Source organism: Lepidothrix coronata, unplaced genomic scaffold, assembly GCF_001604755.1.
Source record: "Lepidothrix coronata isolate B3197 unplaced genomic scaffold, Lepidothrix_coronata-1.0 Scaffold59, whole genome shotgun sequence".
Classification (NCBI taxonomy): domain Eukaryota; kingdom Metazoa; phylum Chordata; class Aves; order Passeriformes; family Pipridae; genus Lepidothrix; species Lepidothrix coronata.
Window position 1 is genome coordinate 1,131,378 of NW_016690239.1, and position 23,727 is coordinate 1,155,104.

Below are 23,727 nucleotides of genomic sequence, written 5' to 3' on the forward strand. Positions count from 1 at the left end.
TTGGTCACACAACTGCTATAACTGGGCTTTGTATTTTTCCTGTTTCTGCAGTGTCCCTTTGTCCTAGAGGGTATTCTTTACATAGCACCTTGCCATTAACTTTGGATCATTGTTTTCTGATTCACTTTATTTTCTGTTCATCAGTGGTAAAATATCACAAGGAAATTGGCGAGGTATCAACCCAGGAAGGGAGCACCTCTTTTCTTGTGGAGCAAATTTTGGTTCCAAATGGTTCAATGATACATGCTGATAGCTGCATCCTACTTGCTAATTTTATTCATTGCAGGATTCAGATGCACAATTACTGTAGTATGTGTGGCAAGTCCATCATAAACTTTTATGTGTGGTTTGCTTTTAAAAATCATAGAATCATAGAATGGCCTGGATTGGAAGGGATTTTAAAGATCATATACTTCCAAACCCCTTGCCATAGGCAGGGACACCTTTCCCTATACCAGTTTGGTCAGAGAGCCATTCAGCCTGGCCTTGAACACTTCCAGGGATGGGGCATCCACAACTTCCCTGTACAACCTGTTCCAGTGCCACACCACCCTCACAGTAAAAGAATTTCTTTCTAATATCCAATCTAAACTTACCCTCTCTCAGTTTGAAGCCACTCCCTCTTGTCCTGTCACTATGTGCTCTTGTAAATAGTCTCTCTCCATCTTTTTTGTAGACTCCCTTCAGGTGCTGGAAGGCTGCAATTAGGTCACCCCAAAGCCACCTCTTTTTCAGGCTGAACAATCCCAATTATCTCAGCCTTCCCTTGCAGAAAAGGTGCTCCATTCCTCTGATCAACTTGGTGGTTCTTCTCTGGACTTGATCCAACAGATCAGTGTCCTTCCTGTGCTGGGGACCCCAGAGGTGGATGCAGTGCTCCAGGTGGGGTCTCACTGGGGCAGAGGAGAGGGGCAGAATCAACTTCCCTTGACTGTCTGCCCATGCTGCTTTTGATGCAGAATCTGATTATGTCTATACAATCCAAGAGATGATTCAGCTTTCATTCCAGCTAGACCATGCACTTGACAGCTTTTGTAGTCTTGTTTGTTTCTGCTAGAGGCTGCACATTCTTCAAACTCTGCTTTGTCACTGAGGACTTCATATGATGGATGGATGGATGCATGCATGGACAGATGGATGGATGGATGGGATAGACTGGGGGAGAATGTGGGTGAAAGAGGATTGTTAACAGCGCAAGAGCAGTCTATTTCAACCCCGAATTTATCAATGTCTGTCTGGGTTTTTCAGGTATTGATTTATATCTTTCAGAGTGAAAGCATGTCCTTCAAGAGCAAAAGTCATTTCTGCAGCTTCCTGAAAAGAAACTTTCTAAATCTGCAACAAATAGGGATGTACTTCCAGAACACCATAGACTGCTTTGAAAACAGTGTTTTCTTTATTCCACAGTGAATTATTGTGAGCATCCAAATTCCAACTACTTAGAAATGATAACTTTTTAAGCATTACTGAAGGGCTACAATTTTTACAACACAGATAAATGAAGACTCTAAGGTCTTCCAAGAATAAGTCAGTCAGTCAATGCTGCCGGGACTGTTCTCATCTTTGAAAGTAAACTGCTGGAAAAAATATTCAGTTATGGAACTGATCTAGAGATTAACAACTAAAATCTCATAATCATTTTTTTGCTTCTTTCTCATACTTTACTGAGGAGGAGGCTATTCTAATTACTGTAATTGCACCATTTAAGTAGAACAAATAGAATAGATTTAAGAGTTTAAAAGTAAATGCTTTCCTTTGGAAGTTGTTGTTTTAAAGTATTGTACTGTGTTGAACACAATATTCTGACGGAAATGTCTGTCTGCCTGATTAGCTGACCCTATTAAGAAGTGGAATTGGCAATAGACCTTGTAAGAGTTTCCACTTATGAAAAATCCAGTGCTTCTCTATTTTTATCATGGCATTTGTGTTATTAATCTGTTCCCTCCTCATAGTAATAGAAAAATATTTTGCATAATTGTAATGATAATTCTTTTTAATAGAGTTTATATTAGGGCAACTCCCAGCTAAAAGAGAATCACATTCATAAAATATGGAGTCAGCAATGGGTACAAGTGGAGCACATTTGTAATCATGTTGGGAGTGCCCATCCTGGTCTTCAAAATACACTATTTAACAAACCTCTTGCACCATCCTATATTTTTTCTTTAGTATTGGGTGGGAAAAGTGAGTGTTTTCCCTCTCCCATATTTATTGTCTCTTTTTCAAATAAATCAATAACTATTGCACACAAAAGCATGGTGATCTTGGTGTTTTTCTTCTATTTTTCTGCCTACCTCCTAATCTTTCCTATGGTTGCCTAAGAGGACTATCAAAACAGATATTTTCTAGCCATGCTTCAAGGGAATAAGAAAGAGTGAGATGTGAGGGAACCTGATTCAGGATAGAACAGTTCCGGGCGTGGAGAGAAGCATGCAGCGATTGGAAGAACTTCGTCGTGTGGACTTTGCTGTTAATATGTGGTTTCATTGTATTCACACCGCACAGTGCACAGCCTGGACAAGCCCAGGCTTGCCATGAGTTTGCCCCCACTCCTCCCCTTTTTGCCGGTGTCCCTATGCTGGTTTGTCCCTCTGCTTGTCGGTCTCATGCTCCGCCCTATGTTCTGGCCCCTTCCGCTCCCAAGAGGATAAAAAGAGAGAGGGCACGCCTGAATAAGGAACTCTGCTTGCATCCTTTCTCGTGTCCCGTCCCCTCTTCGGACCGCGACAGTTGCCTTTTCCTTTTATTTCTATCCGGATAAACCTCAATTGACTGGTCTCAATTCCCAGCAAGTCTTTCAAGCTGCAGTGAGTTTTTGGAAATAATGGTTTGCTCAGTACTGGTTCTCAGTATTTGGAAATAACAGTTCATTTTTAGAGGTTTGCTGAAAAATCCCCCTGTGATCTGTTAGGAATCTTCTTGCTTTCATCGCATTTATGGTCACTTCATTTGTTCCTGGCTGGTTTTTTTACTGGGTTTAGTTTTTAAAATGCTTCAGAACTCTTATGGGTGTTTTGCAGTTTCCCCTCCTCCAAGTTCCAAGTCTTGCTTAAACAGTTTGAGCATATGTGAAATCCGTGTGTTGTGACAGTGATAATGTCCCTGTTACGTATTGAAATTTTGCATAATAATGTCAGTTGAACCCCTTATACTCTTTTGTCTTGCCTATGTAACGCCAGTGCTGACTATATTAAGTTTGTGATCTCCTTTTTTTTCTGGAAGACGCTTGAGTCAGAGTTTTAACCAAATAAGTAGCACTGCACACTTGCTCATCCTGTTTGAGGGACTGGAAGGTCTTAGGTGCTGGCTAGTGAGTGCCTGCAGAGTTACTTTTCTGTGTCCTTACTCATAGCAGAACTGTTGTTATTAAGAACTGTTGCTATTACAGTTGCATATATAGTTTCACATATAGGTAGCTGTCACATAAAAACAGTGTTGACCTCCTATATATGCAATTTTATTTTTTTTTAATGATCTACTCATATATGAAGGAATATGAGCTTCTGATTCATTATTGCCAGACTGGTTTTTATCAGCAGCCCTACTGCATGTTCTAGAACAGTAAATCCAGTGGGCTTAAGAATCTTTCTTATCAACAAAGTCTGCAAAAAACTCCCTTTCATGTTTCCCTCTTAAGCTCTGGAATCCTACACGACAGCTGTAGCATTGTCTACATATTCATGGAGTATTTCAGCCTGCCTTGTGCACTGAGTTTACTGGAATATCAGGATTGTCTGTTTTTTTTCTATTTCCATTGGGGGCACACAGTTTTAGATTATCACTTGGAAAACAAAGGACTTGATCCCTGAGGTACAATAATCTTACATTAATTTCTATTAAGAATAAGTTCTGCATAAGATCAGTAACAGCAGTGCAAGCCTAAAGAGTTTGTGTTTCATTTGAGAAGGTTGGTAAGGAAGGATCTTTGCCTTCTTTGATAGGAGGATGCTGTGTTCAGGTATTGATACAGATGTCATTTCTGGCATACACTTTGCATGAATAGTAATCTTTCCTTTTTTGATTCTTTGATCTTTCATTGACTGTGACTTCCAATGCAAAACTGTAAGGGATGTTGTGCCTTTAAATGGATCTTGTCTGCAGATCCAATCTGTCATAACTACTCAGAAATACTTCGTCTGAATTCCTCAGCTAGACCAGAGTTGTTATCCGTAGCTCACTACAGGTATTTGGCCTTTTTTATTTGTAATACCTATTTGTCTTGCAGAACCAAACAGAAGGGGCAGCTGTTGAAGGTATCTGTGGCAAAACATAGAATATAGTACTCAATATTTTTGGGTAATGTTTTACTTCAGAATAGCAATGACAAGCAAGAGACCATCGTGAAATGTATTTAATCCCTTTTCTTAGTGCTTCACTGCCAAATATGTCAAATATGGCTTCACTCTGTTTGGGTATGCCATGTGGGGCAGGGTCTCAAGGAATTGAAAGTGAGATTGAAAGAAAAAAGCAAATGAGAGCTTGAGATCAATGATGCAATTAGGAAAGACAAAGAAGGAAGAAGACTTTGTGCAAAAAAATGAATCCTTAATAATTAAGCTTCATTTCTGGAAGGACACACTTTTTGTAGAGAGGACTGAACCATAGAAACCTTCAGTGGTCCGTAAAACCAAGCAGTATTTTAAGTGTTAAAAGTAACCTCTTCACGTTATAAAAAATGTGAAATAAGCCAGGGCTCTGAGTGAAATCAGAGTCATGGCATGTTCTGTAACTACAAGAGATTTACAGAAGTTTTCTGCTTTGGGTGCAGTAGTTAAATACCTCCCTCAGGAGAATTATTAAAACAGAAAAAAATTAAGGATATATATAGGCAAGCCTTTTTGGGCAGTGTTGTGACTCCTATGGCACGCGATATCCTGAGCACTTTAATGTTGATTTTCAGTTGCTTACATTTGGACTGACCAGTTTGTAGGGAAAATCAGGTTTTAAGATTTATGAAGCACTTCAGCTTTCTTTACCCTCTATACCTACATTTGCTGCTTGCCACTTGGGTCTCAGCTTTAAGAGTGTAAAGGAAGCATGGGATGTATATATGGAGCATGGTTTGCTATATCCTGCTTTGCTGCCTGTGTGACATTTGCTGATTTGGTTTCCTGTGAAAACTGATAGATCAGCTCACTTCTGGTCATAGATAACAGGCAGGAAAAGCTGCCAGGACTCCTAAGAAGAATAGATCATTAAAATCTTCCATGCAGCACAGAGCTGAAGTGAGTATTTTTATTTTAGGAAGAAAAAGCAAATGTCATGTTTTGATACTGCAGAAGGAAGCTGTTCTCAGAAAATACAGATATTCTGAGTTGTTCATGGTTTCAAACCCATTACTCTACAGAAAACTTAGATAAGATGACAATGTCAGTATGAAATAAGGAAAGGACAAAGTTGTCGTCTTGTTGCTGTCTGGACTGCTTGGCAGGCTGCCATAACGGGGCTGCCTGAGCAGCTACACACTGTACTGGTGGTACAGTTGCAACTGTACCTTCAGAAACAGACCATGAGGATCTCTTGTACTAAATGCTGCAGAAATCTAATTTCTGGGATTGCTTGTGGAGGTAACCTGATTTGGGTTTAAATGCAGATAACACTGCCAGATACTAGTAAATGAAAAATCAGTTAGTTTTATCTAAGGACTCTCATACTACTTGAAATGACAGAAGCGCTTTGAAATATTTAGAAGTTTTTTCTGTGAAACAGTGGAGATTGCAAACTGTAAAAAAGATATTGGTCTTGACAAAAAGAGTCTCAAAAAAAGGCAAAAACCTACCCTGTCACAAAACTATTTTTAACCTATCTGAGTAATTATTTCCATTCGATTCTTTTTTCCTGATTTAACTGCTGTTTAATCAGCTTTGAGACTTCACATTTAGGATTAAAAGAATGGCTAGGTTTCATATTTTTAAAGTTATTATGATGCCTAACTCCCACTGAAATGAGGCATCAAAATAATTCAGCTGATCTCTTGCTGTTAGCCAAGGCACCAGGAAAGGCAAATAACTAATCTCAAACTCTGTCTGATTTGGGATTATTATTCCTTTTCTCTAGGTACCTTTGTCTTTTACTTGATATTCTTTCCCCTGTGTGTTTTGAGTTTTTTGTTTGTCGGGGTTTTGGTTTGGTTTTATTTTTTATTTTTTTACTGTGACTTACATGAGAAATGTCCATCTATGGAAATACCAACAAAAGTGAGTCCAGGTCACCCATAAACAATCTATACCTGTATGAAAACAGGAGATCAAGCTCTCCCGGTACAGCTGTTTGGTCAAGGATGAGGTACAGGACTATTTTGCAGGAGAGAAGGGGAGAGTTGTATGAGGCTACTCAGCCTTACAGTGCTGCCAATATCCATGGGTGAAGACTGATACCTCACATGTTTTACTGTTGCAAAAAAGGATATAAGAATAACACAGAAAATAGTGCTGTACCCTGAATGGTTTTACAGGACAGGACATTTTCAGCTAGGACCCTGGTGCTGCTGCTACCATTTTGGTCTTTTGCATGGTTTTCAAAAAGTTGTTGGAATGTGGGTCCCTACTGTTCTGAGGAAGGCTTTTGTGATTGTACTTTATCCCTTGGTCTGCAAACAAGTTCTACCATGAGTAACATTACTATTTCGCTTATGAGTGGTCATCATCTTACAAGTATGGATTGACCTACTCAGTACTCTGTGTCAACATGCCTTACACTGGAGAATTGAGGCTCGTGGTGACTGTGCCACATACCACCAACACACCGAAAACCAGCATCTGAGTCCCTTACCTGAGATTGCTTCTGGCCTGACCCATTTCACTACTGTCTCACCAAGCAGGTTTTCAGGTGGCAGGTTCTTTGGGGTGGTGTAGTGCTTTTCATGTATTTAACATGTTGCTACATTTGTTATTACCTTTGGACCTCTTGCCAAACTTCCTAACATTCAAGGCAAGGCTGTTGAATTTCCCGGAAATTATGATCTGCAGGCTCAGACTCACTCCTTCTAAGCTATCAAAACTTCTGAAGAGGAAGAGAGTAATTTAAACTTCTCTCTTCTCTTTATCTTTCTCCCACTAAGACCTTGTGCAGGAGACACTGCATTGAGAGCTGGTGGTGAGCTGTTTATCTCTTGGAGCTGCACTGACCTGAAGTTCAGCTACAGATGAGCAGATAGAGGAAAAAATGAAAAGGCTCATTACTGCAACTCCAGCAGGCTCCTGGGATCCAGGGAAGGATTAAGCCCCAAGGTATCCTTTACACCAGTCCCAAATTCGTGTTTCAGCACGTGCCTTCCCACAGCAGTACTCACAAACATCCCAGCCCCTCCTCACCTCCTAGCAGGTCTGCTCCCTCCCACACACCATGTAGTACCAGCTTCCCTCCCTCTGTTCCTATCTCACAGGTCATCCTCCTTCACCTATACCTCTTCAGGCTACAACATATAAAATTGTTACATGGTTTTAATTTCACTGGAAATAGGCTGGAGGGTAGAATAGTTTTGAGACTCTTAGCTACTTTTTGACTCACAAATTTCACTATATTCAATACTCAATATACATATCATTCCATTTACTCCTCTAGTAAGTTGAGGGGGGTAGCAACTATGTTATTTTAAGGGTAAGTGAAAAATGGGGTCAGCTACCTAGGTTAGCTACCTAGGACTGGCTTTATGGACAACTGCGGGTGTTCATCAGGACTGGCGATATTCCTGGATGACAGAACACGTGCTGCAGATCCCAAATCCATTGTGGGAGGCATCTGTCACTGTACCTGTGCCCAGATCTGATGCAGCCTGCTGTGATCTAATGAGTCACCCCATCTTGTGAATCCAGCATGGCACACACTTTCTAAACAAATTTGGTGAACCACATCAGAATACACAAACAGTTTTGGACTAAACAAAATGACATTATTTGTTGACTAAACAATGTCAAATAAAAACATCATTGTCAGTCTTGGTCATTCTCAGGAGAGACAAACCCAACACGTCTATGAGCAAACTGGAGGGTGAGCTGTAGTGGACAGGGGGTCATCTTGTGGTGCTGGTGCTGACCTAAGGGGAAGTCACTGAGAGGGATGCTCAGAACTGAGGTGCGGAAATTTTGTTCTGTTCTGAAGGAAATATTAGAATGAAATGTAAACATTTTCTGTGAAAAAAAATTCAATTTCCCCCCTACTATATTGAAACTGTAATAATATGTACTCAGTGACTGTTTAGTTTACATAATACTTCATAATATTTCAGTTTTACTGAGGCTTCTGAAGAAAAAGATTTTATAATATTTTTTAAAAAATTTTTATATTCTGCAAAAATGATGGAAAAAAATGCAGACAGCACAGGCTTCAGGAATTTTTGAATAAGACAGAAGTTTTGAACATTAAATCATATACTGCAATTCTCAGTGCCTTTAGTGAAATCAGGTATAATTCCATTCAAAAATCTAGTATTCTGCTGATGGATAAACCCTTTACTATGGGTAACGCTTCATAAAATTGAGGCTAGGAGTAATCTGTAACAGTAATCTGACTGACATTAGGGATGGCATCATTTGTTTTAAAAATACATGCTTTTTAAACTCCTGTTATTGTTTAATTTCATAGTTCTTTGGAAGATTGCACTGAGATCTGTTTCTTTTCTTTAAATAAAATTTGTATGCCACATATGTGTGGTATTTTGCTACTGTAGTCATCATGAATGAATAGTCATGACTTAGTGGCATACTGATCATTGATGCAGACTTATAATAAAGAGTATTGCAATGTTTCTCAACTACTGCTCAACAGAATAGTTGCCAAAAGAATGATTTAAAGATTTCCCAGATATCCTTTTAATACTTATAGAAGTGCCATAGTATTTCAATTCTAGTGAGACAGGATCAAATCTGTGATTAAGCAGTGTGGCTTATGATTTCATCCAAAATTTCATTATTTGAAGTAAAGTTAAAACAAACTAGCAAGCAAACCCTTAAATAACCCTTTTCTCTCCAAACTCTCTACCTGATCAAGCCCCTAACCTCCTCCTTGAAAGTTTCTTCTTAAGTGCTTTCTTCTACTGCATTATTTTTTTCATAAAGGATGATAGTTCTTGAAGGACCTCTGTGCTTATGTCATTGCTATATTTTGAGTTGATAAAGACAATGGATATGAAGACAGTTGTTTTTGAATTAAACTGATTTTTTTTGTGCTTGCATTGTGATATGCCAAATAGAAAATACAAACCAGTTCTGTATCATTTATACTTTTTCCTGTCGTGTATCCACTTTTGCCTTTCATTTCTAAAAATAACTATTTCCTTGTAAGAAAATCTCTTTATCCTTTATTAAACAGTTTAATCCGTGAACTTCCATATTTCTCCTGCATCTCTTTTTAACCATGATAAATAACTGGGAATGATGGTACAGCTCAAATATAGTAACTGTTATAAGTACGTCATGGCATTACATTAATTTCAAGTGTGCTCTGCTTGACTCCCACTGAGTTCCAAATTTTGCTGACCTTTGACTCTACAATAATATCCACACAGTTAATTGATTGTCCTGCTGTACTTGGCACTAGTGAGGCCTCACCTCAAATCCTGTGTCCGGTTCTGGGCCACTCACTTCAGCAAAGACATTGAGGTGCTGGAGCGTATCCAGAGAAAGGCAATGAAACTGGTGAAGGTCTACAAAACACATCCTATGAGGAGAGGCTGAGGGAGATGGGGTTGTTTAGTCTGGAGAAGAGGAGGCTCAGGGAGGACCTCACTGTTCTTTACAACTACCTGAAAGGCAGTTGTAGCAAGGTGGGAGTTGGTCTCTTCTGCCTTGTCTCAAGTGAAAGAGCAAGAGGAAATGTCCTTAATTTTTTTTTTTCCTGAAATAACAGTTAGGCATTGGAATAAATTGGCCAAGAGGTGATCAAGTCACCATCTCTGGAAGTGCTCAAGAAACATCTGGATGTGGCACTTGGGGATATGGTTTAGGGGTCATTATGATGGTGCTAGGTTGATGGTTGGACTCAATGATCTTGAAGGTCTCTTCCAATCTTGATGATCCTGTGGGATTCTGTGGGATTATTATGCACGGAGAAGCTTAGAGATCATTGGCGTACTTGTAAAGTTATGGGGGGGATTAAAGGTGTGTATTCATTTTGTTAGTAGAGAAGTAGGCTTATCAAAAGACTTATGGCACCTAGATGAATGAGAAATGGCAGTCCAGAGCTGTGTAATTGTCTCTTGTGCAGATAACAGAGCTGTGGGTTCCACTGCTCTGGTTGTGTACAGCTCTTTGGCATGTAGAACACTGTAATTAAAGCAAAACTCCCACAGTTATTACTTAAGAGTGATTTATTCTTACAGAATGAGAGAGAAAATGGAATGGACTGTCAAGATCATCCAACGCTTCTAACGGTGACTTCCCCTTCCTGCCTCCTGGCTGTAGGGCATTTGTAGCATGGATTTCATGTAATTAAAAGAGGGTTTTTTCAAAAAAGAAAAGATGCATGTAGGGATTCACAATAAAGGCTTGAGATGCTGCCTTGAGGAAAAAAAGTTATTTTGATTTAATATTTATTCTATTGCTCTACTTAGCACAATGATATATATATCCTCTTCAGGAATGCAGGCCCAGGCACAGGTTAGGTAAGATCAAACATCTGAGCTGTTCCTGGAAGGGTATGAGATCCAAATTGCTTCTCTATTTCCATCCACTGACAGCAAAGGGACGTTAGGATGACTATACTGTTATCTTAGGAGATGTGTAGGGGCTGAACACATTGGTGTATTTAGAGGAGATTTTCCTTTGGTGGATCTAAAGTAGTTACAGAACAATGAATCTAATTTCTTGGTTGTGAATTACTACATTACTACATTCTCACCAGTGGTCAAAATTTCTTGTTGAGATAATTGTACTGTAAAACCAGTGCTGAACTGGATCCTACTTATGTGCTGTATTGTTCACTGTTCCTATTAGTTGTCTCATTTCTAATGCTTGCAGAAATCAACAACATGATTGCAAAGTAAGAGATGAGATAAAAAAGTACTGAACGTTTTCATAACCCTTCTTTCTACTTGCTCCTGTATGGAGGTGTTTGATTCACCTTTAGCTACATTTGAAATCAGCTATGGTGACTGTTGATCAGCATCCAGAATTCACAGGTTTGTGTCTTGGCTCTTTTAGTTCATACACAACAGTGCCATAATTTTTCCTTAATTTGATAGTTCATTTGCTTTGTCACTGAAAATTCTTAGAGAAAATTCAAGATTTCTGTCCATTTTCTGTGATTTTCCTCTTATCTTTTAACTCCTTTTGACCCTGAAAGATTCTGGTTCAAGTGAAGCTAAATTCTCTCACTCAAAGATATATTAATTAGAATATATAGAACAGTAAAGTTCTTGAAATTATTTTAATAAATAATGTTTTAGTCTGTGTCTTTTGTAGTTTAAACTCAGCTGGCAGCTCAACCCTACACAGCTGCTTGCTCATTCCCCTGCAGTGGGATGAGGGAGAGCACAGAAGGGTGAAAGTGAAAAAACTCATAGGTTGAGATAAAGACAGTTTAATAGGGAAAGCAAAAAGATGCATGCACAGAGCAAAACAAGGAAATCACTCATTACTTCCCAGTGGCACACAGGTGTTCAGCTACTTTCCAAGGAAATTAGGGCTTTGGAAAACAGACACCATAACTCTGAATGTCTCCCCTTCCTCCTCCTTCCCCCAACTTTCATGGCTGAGCATGACATCATACAGTGTGGAATATCCCTTTGGTCCATTGGTATCAACTGTCCTGGCTGTGTGCCCTCCCAGCTTAGTGCCCACCCCAGCCATCTTGCTGATGGGGCAGCATGAGAAGCAGAAAAGGCCTTGAGGCTGTGAAAAACCTGTTCATCAATAACTAAGACACTCCTGTGTTATCAAAGCTGTTTTGGTCATAAATCCAAAACATAGCACCATCTGAGCTGCTACAAAGAAAATTAACTCCATCCCAGCCAAAACCAGTACAGGGTCTAACTTAAGTCAGCTCTTTACAATAATACAATCTTCTAGGAAGCTATGTCTCCGAAATCATTAAATAGTGTGAGAATGTTATTTAAATACTTTAGGATGACTAATGAAATGCTGTAATGTTCAAAGGCTTCCATTGCAGGTAATCCACTACAGCACCCATGCAAACATTAGAAATGTAGGGAAAACTAATGAAGAGAGAGACTATCTGAGAGATACAGGTTCCCAAATGAAACACCAAAAAAAACATCTTGGGTGCAAATGTGAAAGTATGGATAATAATCCAGTTGTTTTTCTTCAACATAAACAAAATAGACATATTATGATTCAGTTCTGAATATGACTTCATTTAGACTGAACTTTCCATCTTCCTGTTGACTATCAAATTCAAGGGCTACTGTGGCTTCAGGATTTCAAGGTATTTTGCGAGGAAGAGTCACCAGTTGCAAGTATTGGATGTGCCAGAAGAAGAAAGAGTCTGACCTGTCTCAGAGGAATTTAGGCCTTCCTGTTCCAAGCGTAAATGGCAGCTGGCTTCCTACCCACGGGGAGAGATGAAAACATATGTCTATCTAGGACATGTACCCTGTCATTAGTTGTTTAGCAGATTGGGCTTCCGGTAACTATTTTCCTACAGATCACTATTGCCTGAGACTTTGCTGAATGCTTTTGTCTCAAAGGAGAGAAAATCTTTCCCTTTGACTATATCAGATCAGAATATATGATTCATGTATTTGCACGATGATTCCCAAAGAGGAAGCCAGATCCAGACATAATTATTGAGGGGTATGCTCCAGATGAGACACAGAGCCTATGTGAATAAGCTCATCAAGACCAGTGCTGCTCTAGACAGAGGGTATGTGTATATGTATATACACATACAGACACACATATATGTATCACGTCTATGTCAGAATGTCTTTGAACTGGCAGTATTGCCAGTATTGCCAGTGAGAGCAGGGGACAATGAGAGAAAAGGCAGTTTTCAGATCATGAAGGGAGTCTGGAATATTTCGCTTGGAAGTTACTCTCCTGAAGTCTCATTTTGGTTGGAAGGGACCTTAGGAATTTATCTAGCATGACCTCCTCTCCAAAGCAGAGCTAACTTGATATTTAGATCAGGTTGCTCAGGTCCTTGTCCGGTTCAGTTTTGAGAATCTCTGAGAATAGCCTAATACAGTTCCTTCAGTCACTTCAGAGTATCGCTCATTCCAAGTACAGCCACTGATAACCTGATAGATATAACTATACATATATTTAATTCCATTTTTCTGCCTATTTGTGTGATACATGTATGCACTTCAGTTACATGCAGCCCCCTTTGCTGCACATAGCCATAGGGGTTTAATGCAAAGATTTTTGTGGTAGTTTTACTTTCTGACTGAACTCACAGCGACTCAGAGATTAGGTTTCCCAGATGATTATTCATCAGCATAACAATACAGAACATTGCTGATTATGGCTGAAATACTTCCCACCCCCTGTTCTCGGGCCAGGCTGTTCCTGACCTTTGCATGGGTCTACAGCTGCCCAGAAAAATTATGAACCACGTCCTCTTCCCTCTCCTCATGTAGTTCAGTAGGGCCTAACATAGCTGAAGTGCCTGGCTGGAATCCTTTCCAATGCTTACAGGAGTTTCACTGACTTAAATGAGTTCAGTCTTCATCTCTGTTGTGTCTTCGTCTCTTATAATAGTGTCAAAGCACCTTTTCACTCTGCCCCACCTCTTTCCATACTAATCTCATATTGGTGTTTCCCTGGGTGTGCTGTACTTTACCACCCAGAACTTCCATCAGGAAGGCTTTTGTGGATTTTAAATACTTACCAGAGATTTCTGAGTGCACGACAGTACAGGGAGAGCCATTTCACAATATGCTTCATACACATGGTAGGTTTGATGCTTTGCAAATTCAGAGAAACTTTAAGGTTGGGAAAAAACCTCTAAGATCATTGAGTCCAACCACTAACCTAGCACTGCCAAGCCCACCACTAAACCACATAAATACCATATCTACACATTTTTAAACACTTCCAGGGATGGTAATTCCACCACTTCACTGGGCAGTCTGTTACAGTGCTTGACTACCTTTCAGTGAAGACATTTTCTCCAATATCCAATCTAAACCTTCCCTAGTGTAGCTTAAAGCCATTTCCTCTTGTCCTGTGACTTGTTACCTAGGAGAAGAGACCAACCTCCACCTCACTACAACCTCCTTTCAGGTAGTTTTAGAGAGCAACAAGGTGCCCCCTGAGCTTCATGTATGCCCTATCACAATACTCAGTAAGTCTCATATGTTACAAAAGCCTCTCTGTGTAAAACAACAGTAACACTGATGTTTTCAATCCACTTGGGACCCTTCACACCATATATTGATAATGGCCTCTAATGAATAACATGGTGCTCTCCACAAAAATGCACACAGGGAAGATCTCCTACCCAGCACAGCAAGAAGCCATAAAAACCTCAAGGAAGATTGTGCTCTAAAGGAACCTTTTTGGAGAGATCATTTAATTCCATGCAGGTGCTTCAGCTTCTGAAAACCCAGCTAGCAGGCAAGGTTCTGTTTTTCTCACACGGATTCAGAAGCAAGATTTAAGTCCTGTTAACAGCAGATAGAGGCAGTAGAATAAATAAATAAACAAACAATCAAATTGGTTGAAGTTCATTTATTGGAGCTCAGAGAATGCCTCTTAGGGATTTTAAGCCCACATGTCCCCCCCTGCTCCTCCTTGGCAGCCCAGACCCGGCTGCGCCCCGGCCGCCACCCGCTCTCTATTCCCATCGGAGCGACCTGCTCGCGCCTGGAGGAGGAGTGATGGGGACGGGGGTGCGGCCCAGATCTCGGGCTCCCAAAAGTAGGTCTCTGCTACTTCTGCAGTCCTCGCTCCCGGGAGCATACCCGGTCGTTCGAGCGGGGATTTTCTTTGAGATTTGGGTTCACCTCAGGAAGAAATGGGAGAGAAGTCCTCTTCCCTCGGCGCGGGGTTGGCTAATTTTCTTGGGAAACAAACCATTGACCCACGTTCAACGCTGACAGGGTCGCAAAGAGGATAAAAGAAAAAAAAAACAAAAACAACTCCAAACACAACGACAACAACAAAAAAAGCAGCCCTCCTCTCAGCTATCACCGCTTTATCACCTGCATGTGCCTGGAAGGAGGCTCTTCCCTCCGCTAAGAGAAAAAAAAATCAGCTTAGGAAAGCAAAGTTTGAACAGCGAATTCCTGTTATTTCAGAACGCCCCATGTGACAGGATATTTCCTTATCATTTGGAGCCCAGAGCTTTCCCCGATCCACCATCCCTTCACAAGTGCGGCGGACCTGCCCGGCGGGAAGCCCTCTCGTCCCAGCTCGTCCCAGCGCCGTGGAGCCGCGGGCGGAGCCGCCGCGATGGCTCCCTCTCTGCTCCTGCTTCTCCTCGGACTTCTCCCCCGGGTTTTTCCGCTACTGGGTAAGTGCCCGCAGGGGCTATGCGGGATGAGATGAGCCGAAAAACGAGGAGTCACTGCGGACACAAAGCCCAACTTGACCTGGGCTGGCGGGGGGTTTAAGGAGGGAGCATCCGCGCAGGTGAAGCCCATGACCATTTTAACCCCCTCGGTACTGCGGGCGATCGGCTGATGGAGGTGGTTGTCTCCCCTGGGGACCTTCCCCTCCTCACTTGCATCCCGAGGAATCCAGTGGGTGAAATTGCCCTGTAGGGAGAACTTTTGGATGCCCATGACATTGTGGGTGTCGAACAGGGCTGTCACTGGCGGTGCCTCAGTTTCCCCCACCACTCTGATCAGTTCCTGGTTGAATTAATAACATCACCCAGCTTTCCCTCAGAGACCCCCTCACCGCCAAGGTCTGCAGAAGTGCCTGGTGGTGGGGCTTGGCTTGTCCTCCAGTCCTTTGTTCTTCAATGGACCCAGGGATGTGCTTTTGGCAGATGGATTTCGTGGAGGGGTGTTAAGGTAGCTGAGCTGCTGGTATGGATAGAGGTGTGAAAAGAGGGGAAAGCTGTGTTGCTTGGTGACACCTGAAATTTGCATCCACTTGATCTGAGATTTATCGCTGTTTCCAGTGCACAGTTATTTTTCAGTGAAATTTTTTCATCTGTCCTTCTTGAAAACCTCTCAGCATTCTCTGCTCTCCAGATTGAGATCTGCTGAAACAAAACTTTATAACACTGCCTTGTAACCTTTCTTGCCTTGTGTAATTAGCAGCAATCATTATAGGCCATCTGGTAAGCAGGAGTCTTTGTAGAGAAGACAGTTATCCAACCTACTCGCTGTCTCCTTGCTCCCCTCTCTCTTGCTTCTAGTACTTGGTGAGCTCTTCTGGTGCTCTCCACTAGTGTTTAGCACTGGTAGCACTTCAGTGGCTTCACAAGTTACTTCTTGATTTACATCTGCATAATCTGTGATAGTTTGCAAATGCTGCAGTGTGTGAAACTAGTTGGGAAATTTCTGCTGTGGAAACGATACTGGCCTGTAGGATTTTACTGTACTCGGCACAATTCTTAAGATATGAACTGGGCCCAGAGACAGGCAAATAGTCACAGTGATCTGGGTGAAGAAAAAAATCAAAGCCTTCGAGAAAAACTCTATTAGGGTCTACTCCAGAGATCTGAGGAAAAAGATGCTAGATCTCCCTGAATGATTTATGATGGTGAAGTAAATTGTCTCCTATGCCTGGCATGTTCCTAAACATTTTAAAGAACTTCCATCTAGGAGTAATTTTCAACATATCAATTACTGTTAGAAATGGGTATAATCAGTTCAAAGTACCAATACTTTGGTATTCATGGTGCACCATGTGGTGTGCCAGCTACAGCTCATTTATAGTGAAGAATGGTACCTGTTATGGAGCTCTGTAATAAATGCTGCTACAGAACACTGAAACACAGCTAATGATTATTACATGTGTAATTCTGCTCAGCCTATTTTACAGATAGAATTCATGATGTTGACAGGAATGGAATCAAGTGTTTACAGAGAGGAGTTGGTGGGGCATAGAAAGTGCTGCACAAATACCTGTCCTGTTTCTTCTGTACTATCTAATACTTGCATGGAAACTGTTGTATGGGAATCCCCTTTGGTGATCAAGCAGGCAGAACAGACAAAAAAATAAAGCTGTAAACTAGAGCAACACAGGGCCATGTCAGAAATCTACTGCATGGTCATGGATGAGACAAGAGCAACACGAAGGGAAAAGAAATCTTGCAGCTACAACCTTAGCCATGGTTGCTCCTGTATCCTGCTATCTCGTTCTGTTCTCTTGTTTTGGTGTCAACTTATTTTCAATGCCTGTGTTGGTCTTTTAGCTGCTTACATATGTACTATTCCCTGCACTGGGAATGTGCACTGGTGCCCTTGTATAAGCAGATGTGTTACATTTACACACTGCTAATGCTTTGTAAAGATGCAGCCAGAACAGCCAAAATTTTGTCCCCCTCTCTGCCCCCACTGGTCAGACCTCTTTGTTTAGCTTTCTAACCTTGTTTCTGAAGCCAAAACTCTGCACCCTTTCATGCTTGTGTACAGCAATACAGACTTTTGATTTTGGAGTAACTTTTTTGTGTACGTAGCATTCTCTCTTCAACACCATAAGTAGCATAAAGTAAGGAATGTTATTATAGGCCAGAAATACAATTTTAGCAGTTTGAAAAATCAGGCAGTGTTTTCCACACCTGAAAAAGTGTCTGATATCTCTGTTATCCAGAAACTTTAAATATGATGTCAGGAAAAGGAGAGTTGCAAGCATTGCATATATCAGTTTACAATAACATTGTACCAAATGCTAGTAGAAAAGCTGAATAAAAAAAGAGTTGTCACCAGCAGTGATAATTGTACATTTCCTTGTATTGTCTGTGAGTAAAACAGATTGGCAAAAGACATCAACTTTTGTCTCCAGTACTCATCAGTTTTACATTACTTCCCAGTGAGTTGGAAGCCAAAGGACAGGAGAAGGAAGCTGAACTATGGGTGAGATAACTCTAGGTCAGCTCTTTCTCTGAAAGAGATATTATTTGTTCCCAGGTTGTTCTTCTGCAGAAAAGTTTGATCATTTCCACACTGGAGCCTCAGCAAAGAGAGAGGAAAATATTTGGTGGTTAACCTCTTTTCCCCTTAAATATTTCTTCATTATAGAATTTGTTTAATTTGGTAATCATACAATAAAGAAATAATGTTTTAATTAGTTTCAGTCTCCAGAGTCACACAAATTAAAATTTCTCTTTCCTAGCTCATATCCCAATTAAAATATAGCTTTAAGACCTTGTGCATCCTGTTACTCTATGAGTTCTAGTATCAGATCCTAGGGGGATCAGAGAGGTGAAATTCTCAGTCTTTGGGCAAGAACAGCTCAGAAATGTTACACTCCATAGCACACCCAAGTGTAACACATGAGAAGAACTTTTCAAGTGGCTACAATTTTGAAATAAACTTTGAATACATGATGATGAATGCTGTGAAGCACTATTTACGAAGAGGGGAAAATAACCTGGGCACCTACGAAGAGCTTTGTATATTTTCATAAATCATGAAGAGATGATGGCAAATCCCACTGTTGTTGGTATATCATTCATAATGGAGAGATGTAAGAAAGAAGTCATTGATGGCTGAAGTGGAGTGAAAAATAAATATGCTCTACAAGCAACTTTTATATAAAGCTTAAAAACATATCCTTCCCTTCAATAAATACTTTAAGGATTTTAGCAGGGCTTTTGAGAACAGAGCTCCCCACTGTGAGGAAATGGAACCTGAAGAACTTAGTGGCTGTTGTCGTCTCCTCATGACTCAGAACCAGGATCAGGGAGCCAGTGCTGCTGGAGTGTTTAGAGTCAGGATCTGCAGTCTACAGTGTGTGCGCCCTTGTTTCAGTAACTCCCATGGGTGCAGCTTGGACTAATAATAGAGTGTGTTTTCTGTCTTCAGTTTAATCCATGCTTTAAACCTACAGGAGACACTAGATCTTGCACCTCTGCTGCCTTGCACTTTTGCATGTAGGTGCTTTGACACAAAATGGTTGGAATGTCCTCACATATGAACTAGTTGCATTGTACTGTCACTTTAACAGGTGTAGGCCACAGGAATGCTGCATCTTCTTTTGCTGAACAGGTGATGAGATTTTAACACCAAGAGCGGTGTCCAGATTTGTGTTCCGCTTAGGTAGTAGGTTAGATTACTTCAACCCAAATGATTCCACTGTTATTTGCCTTACAGATACCAGCACCTTCTTAATATATAATGAAGAACACAAGCGGTGTGTACTGGCTCAAAGTTCTAATTCAGTGACTGTTGCTCCTTGTGTTCAAGAAAATGAGTCACAAAAATTCAGGTGGGTCTCAGATCACCAGCTTATGAGCATAGCATTCAAATTGTGCTTGGGAGTGCCTTCGAAGAAAGACTGGGTTCCGATCACTCTGTATCCTTGTGACAAGGCTAGTGAACTTCAGCGATGGGAATGCAGAAATGAGACTCTCTTTGCAATCCAAGGGGAAGATTTGTTTTTCAACTATGGAAACAGACAGGAAAGGAATATTATGCTGTACAAGGGATCTGGTTTATGGAGTAGGTGGAAAGTCTACGGAACCACAGATGATCTGTGTTCTCGAGGCTATGAAGGTAAAGTTCTGTAAATTAATTTCTGTATCTCAAACTTATTTTTATGTGTAGCTAATTAAAATATTTATAGGTGTATGAGAATTTCCTTCCTCTCATTAATGATCAGTGAGTGTGACTTCTGGTGAAATCAGCAATACTTGAGTGTGTGTTTTTTGTTTTTTGAGGAGTTCATTTTGCTTCTTTGTCAAACTTGTCAAAGTTCTGATAGATGATTAACCACGCATGGTAGGGATTCATTTGGAGAGGAGAAAAAATTCTGTGGTTGTTCAAAAAGTGTATATCTATTACACAACAGTTGATGATGGCTTTTACTATTTTCACATGCACAAAAAGGTGTAGTGTAAGTGTATAGTCTGCTGGTTATATTTTTTTTCTTTGGGAAGCAAATATCAAGTATGCTGTGAGGAATTAGTTAACTCTTTAGCTCCAATATACTGAAGATGTCATCCTAGTCTTTGAAGGGAGTCTCAAAGTTGGTGCTGAAATGTTAGACAAAGAAATAAGATATTTTATATAAATTTGGAAAAGTTACGTATAATACACATATGCATATATTCATGATAAGTATCTAGGAACATGTTTGACTTCCCATTTAGTATTCTTTGATAAACAGAAATGGTCAAAAAAGGGAGGTATGGATGCAGGTTCTGTGGTTTACACCATGGCTGATTACAGTACTAGTCCCTGGCCTAAAGCCAGAATAGAAGAACACTAGCAAAGCAAATTATGTGAAAGGAGTCGGGAGGAGACAGAATGATGTCCTGCTATTCCTTCCTCCTTTGTTTTCTAGCAGCTCTGTGAGGCAGTGACCTTGGTATGTCACCTCTCTAGCAGTCCCTTCAAGTACTATTCCTCAATGTGTGTATATTATACGTGCACACACAGAAGGCTGCTTTAGTTACTTTGATAAGTTTCATTGAGTCAGATTTCTGATGAAATAAAAATTATCTTTAGATGTAAATGGAAATCTTATTTGGACACAGTATAGTGGAGTCACTCCATAGCATATATCTTTCAAGTTTATATGTACTTATCTCTATCTAAAATGATCAGCAATTGAGTGGGTTATTGACAAAAGAGTCTAAAGTTGTTTGCATTTAAAAAGAAAATTGCCTAACTGTGTGGATTTTATACTTTTGATTGTTATGCATGTAAACTTTAGCATGTCTTGACTCAGTCAGTTGTGGTCTCCTTAAGCCACAAAAATTTGTCTCATTTCTAGTATAGTTTGTATACTAAGCTATCAAGCTATCCTTGCTATAACATTCTATAATAGGATCATAAAGATAAATTTATATATATCCCACGCTTATTAATGTTTATACATTTTTAAATTGTTGTGTCTCCTTAGATACCTACACAGTGAAAGGAAATGACAATGGAGCACCTTGTGTATTCCCTTTTAAGTATGGTGGTAAATGGTATGCTGACTGCACAGATGCTGGCAGGTCGGATGGCTGGTTCTGGTGTGGAACCACTTCAGACTATGATGTCGACAAGAAGTATGGATTTTGCCCAATGAAATGTAAGCTTTTATGCTATCCTTTTAGGAACTACTTAAATATGCAAATATAGGGCCCAGCATAAAAATCATTGACCAATTACATCCAGGTGGAAGTGTGTTAATCATATGCTGGAACTCGTACATACATAATTTACTTCAACAGAAAGTTATTTAGATATAAAGATGTTACATTAGCATGTATAGTATATACCAATGGCCATGTAGAAATTTGTGCAGTGGAATTGGAAGATAGAATACAGCATAATTGAAAATGAAAATTACTTTGTATGATGAGTTGTCTTTTAGACATGAAGGAGCTTACATGAACTTTTTACTACATCACAGTGTTTCCCAAAACTGTTTGCTATGTTGTAGTTCTCTGTTTTAACTCAATTAGAAGTATTTATTAATCTAAATTCTCTGGTTTGAGTATACTTAGAGTTTAAAATGCAGTATTATGAATATACAGAACTTAGAAATGTTGATTATACTTTCAGTAAATTGGAGTAATTTATGCCTGCATCTATTTGAATCCTTTTAAATTTAAATGAAGTTTCTCTGAACTTCTGTAAAATATGTAATACACATTTTGCCTGCAAGCTGCTGCTTCTGTCATGCTGAGAAGGGCAGTACTTTTCCCTCCCTTCTTCTTTATTATTGTGTTTTGCTGTAAAGCTCCAGCTAACTGAGTCAGAGCTAAAGAGAAAAATGTGCCTTTCCTTTCATGCGAAGAAGACAGTTTGGGTTGATCTTAAGTGGTTTGATGATGAAGTATTAGTGTGCTTGCCTGATTTCCATGAATGTTGCAGTCAGTAACTTGGATAAATAAAAATTACACCTTTTTTCCTATGCCAGTATTATTTTCAAGATAATAAAAATATGTTGGGAATATCAATCCCATTAATAAAGCAAGATTGAATTAAGAATGCTACCTGTCTAGCATTATTTGAGTACAGCAAATAGGAGGCATCATTAAACTTTTGTTTAATTCTTTGGCATAATTCAAGGAAATCCATTCTGAAGGCTGTGATTGTTTTTGGAAAAAGCTGCTTTATGCTGATTGCTTGCATGTTTCCTTCCTGATTCCTCAGTACTGACTATAAAATATTCAGGTTTGAGTCATATATTTTAATGAGAGACAGGCCATGGTAACAGAAGTTTGAGTTATCCCTATGAAAGAGGCATGAGTGAGATATGAGTAATAAGTTAATAGCCTTCAACAATGTCTTTAGAAGTAGAATGTTTAACTCTGTGTATGTTAAATTTTATTTAATAAGATTAAAGTGTTTGTTGTTTGGTAAACTGTCCAGGGGAGCAAAGGGGCCAATACGAAAACGTGATGCAAACCATTACAGCTGTTCATATTAGGGTCTGGACTTACAGAGATATTAGTGTGACTGAACCAGTCACTTTTCACTGTGAACTAAACCAGCTAAAGTGTTCTCCATAATGAAGAGGGCATAAGACCATAGTTATAACACTTATTATACTCAGTAGAGGTGTAGAAATTTGATTGGTGGAAGTGACATAATAGTAAGTATGACCCGCTATTTGAGGATTTAGAAAAAGATGCTGATACAGTGGCAGTAGAAACTTAAATCCCAGAGAAAGGAACTGAGAAATGTTGTTACAGCAAACAATTTTTAGTACCCTAGGAAATGCTGCTTCTTTATAGGTTACACTATGTTTTTTTTGAGCTGTATGTTGCACTACAAAGTAGGTGTTGGGGAAGAAAACAGGTTGCACAGTGTAAGATCATCAGGAGCTTGAGTCAATGTGTGCCTATAGCTGTATTCCAGTGGACAAAAGTCCATTGAGGCCTCTTTCTTGACAGATTAGAAAGCTAGTATCTATTGAAGGATTTAGAAAGTCTGATGCATAAAACTTGCAGCTGACTAGGGCAGAAACAAAAAGTCCAAAGTAAAAATGCATGCTGAATTCATCTGTGTAGGGGTAGAGTTAGACTTTTTTTACTAATTTTCTGCTTATGTACTAAGGACAAGTGTAGTTTAACATTAATTTAACTTAGATGCTAAACTATATTATTTCAGAAAAGTGATTCATCTTTTGATTTCTCTGGGGGTACTAATCTTTAAAAAATAGCATAAGGATTTTCCAAAATCCTGCTCTGCAAAGGCATTTGAAGTCTCAAAACTCAAACGGCTTAAAAATGAATTTTCCAAGGTTCAGAAATTAGTTTTATTTTTATGAAAGACAAAAGTTCTACAGGAGAGCACCATATGAAAATCAGCTGTAAATTATGAGATTGGGCGAGTGAGTTGGAAAGTTGAATAAATGCCCAAGACTTGTTTACTTCTTCCTCTGTAATAATAGTACAGGATTTATAAAGCCCTTTCTATCAAATCAGAGCCAGTTTTCTTTATTGATTTATAGATTTTACTATTTTTGCAATATTCATTTTGTTCCAGGCTTGTGCTTGTGCACAGGGATTTATGGTCTTGTAGAATATAACTTGGCAAAGAAGTTCTGATTTTGGTACTCATAAAATATTTTAGACTGGAGTTGGTTTGTGGATAGTGATAATGGGATGAAAGTTTCCATTTTTAGTGAAATGTCATTACTACAGTAGGTTATATTTGATTTTTTTCTTAAGAAAGATAATTTGAAAAGAAGCACTTCATATTACCTA

General features: G+C 39.6%; 1 protein-coding gene across 2 annotated transcripts in view; it reads left to right on the forward strand.

Annotated features, from left to right (window-relative positions):
• Nucleotides 1–14,811: 14,811 nt before the first annotated feature.
• Nucleotides 14,812–23,727, forward strand: part of LOC108498469 (macrophage mannose receptor 1-like) — a 55,784-nt gene continuing 46,868 nt past the window's right edge. The window contains exons 1-3 of one of the 2 annotated variants that reach the window (XM_017817247.1): nt 14,812–15,414; nt 19,172–19,573; nt 20,925–21,098. In XM_017817247.1, the coding sequence (XP_017672736.1) occupies nt 15,354–15,414; nt 19,172–19,573; nt 20,925–21,098 (637 nt within the window). In that variant the 5' untranslated portion in view covers nt 14,812–15,353. The remainder of the gene's footprint in view (nt 15,415–19,171; nt 19,574–20,924; nt 21,099–23,727) is intronic. The other variant, XM_017817248.1, reaches the window with a different exon arrangement.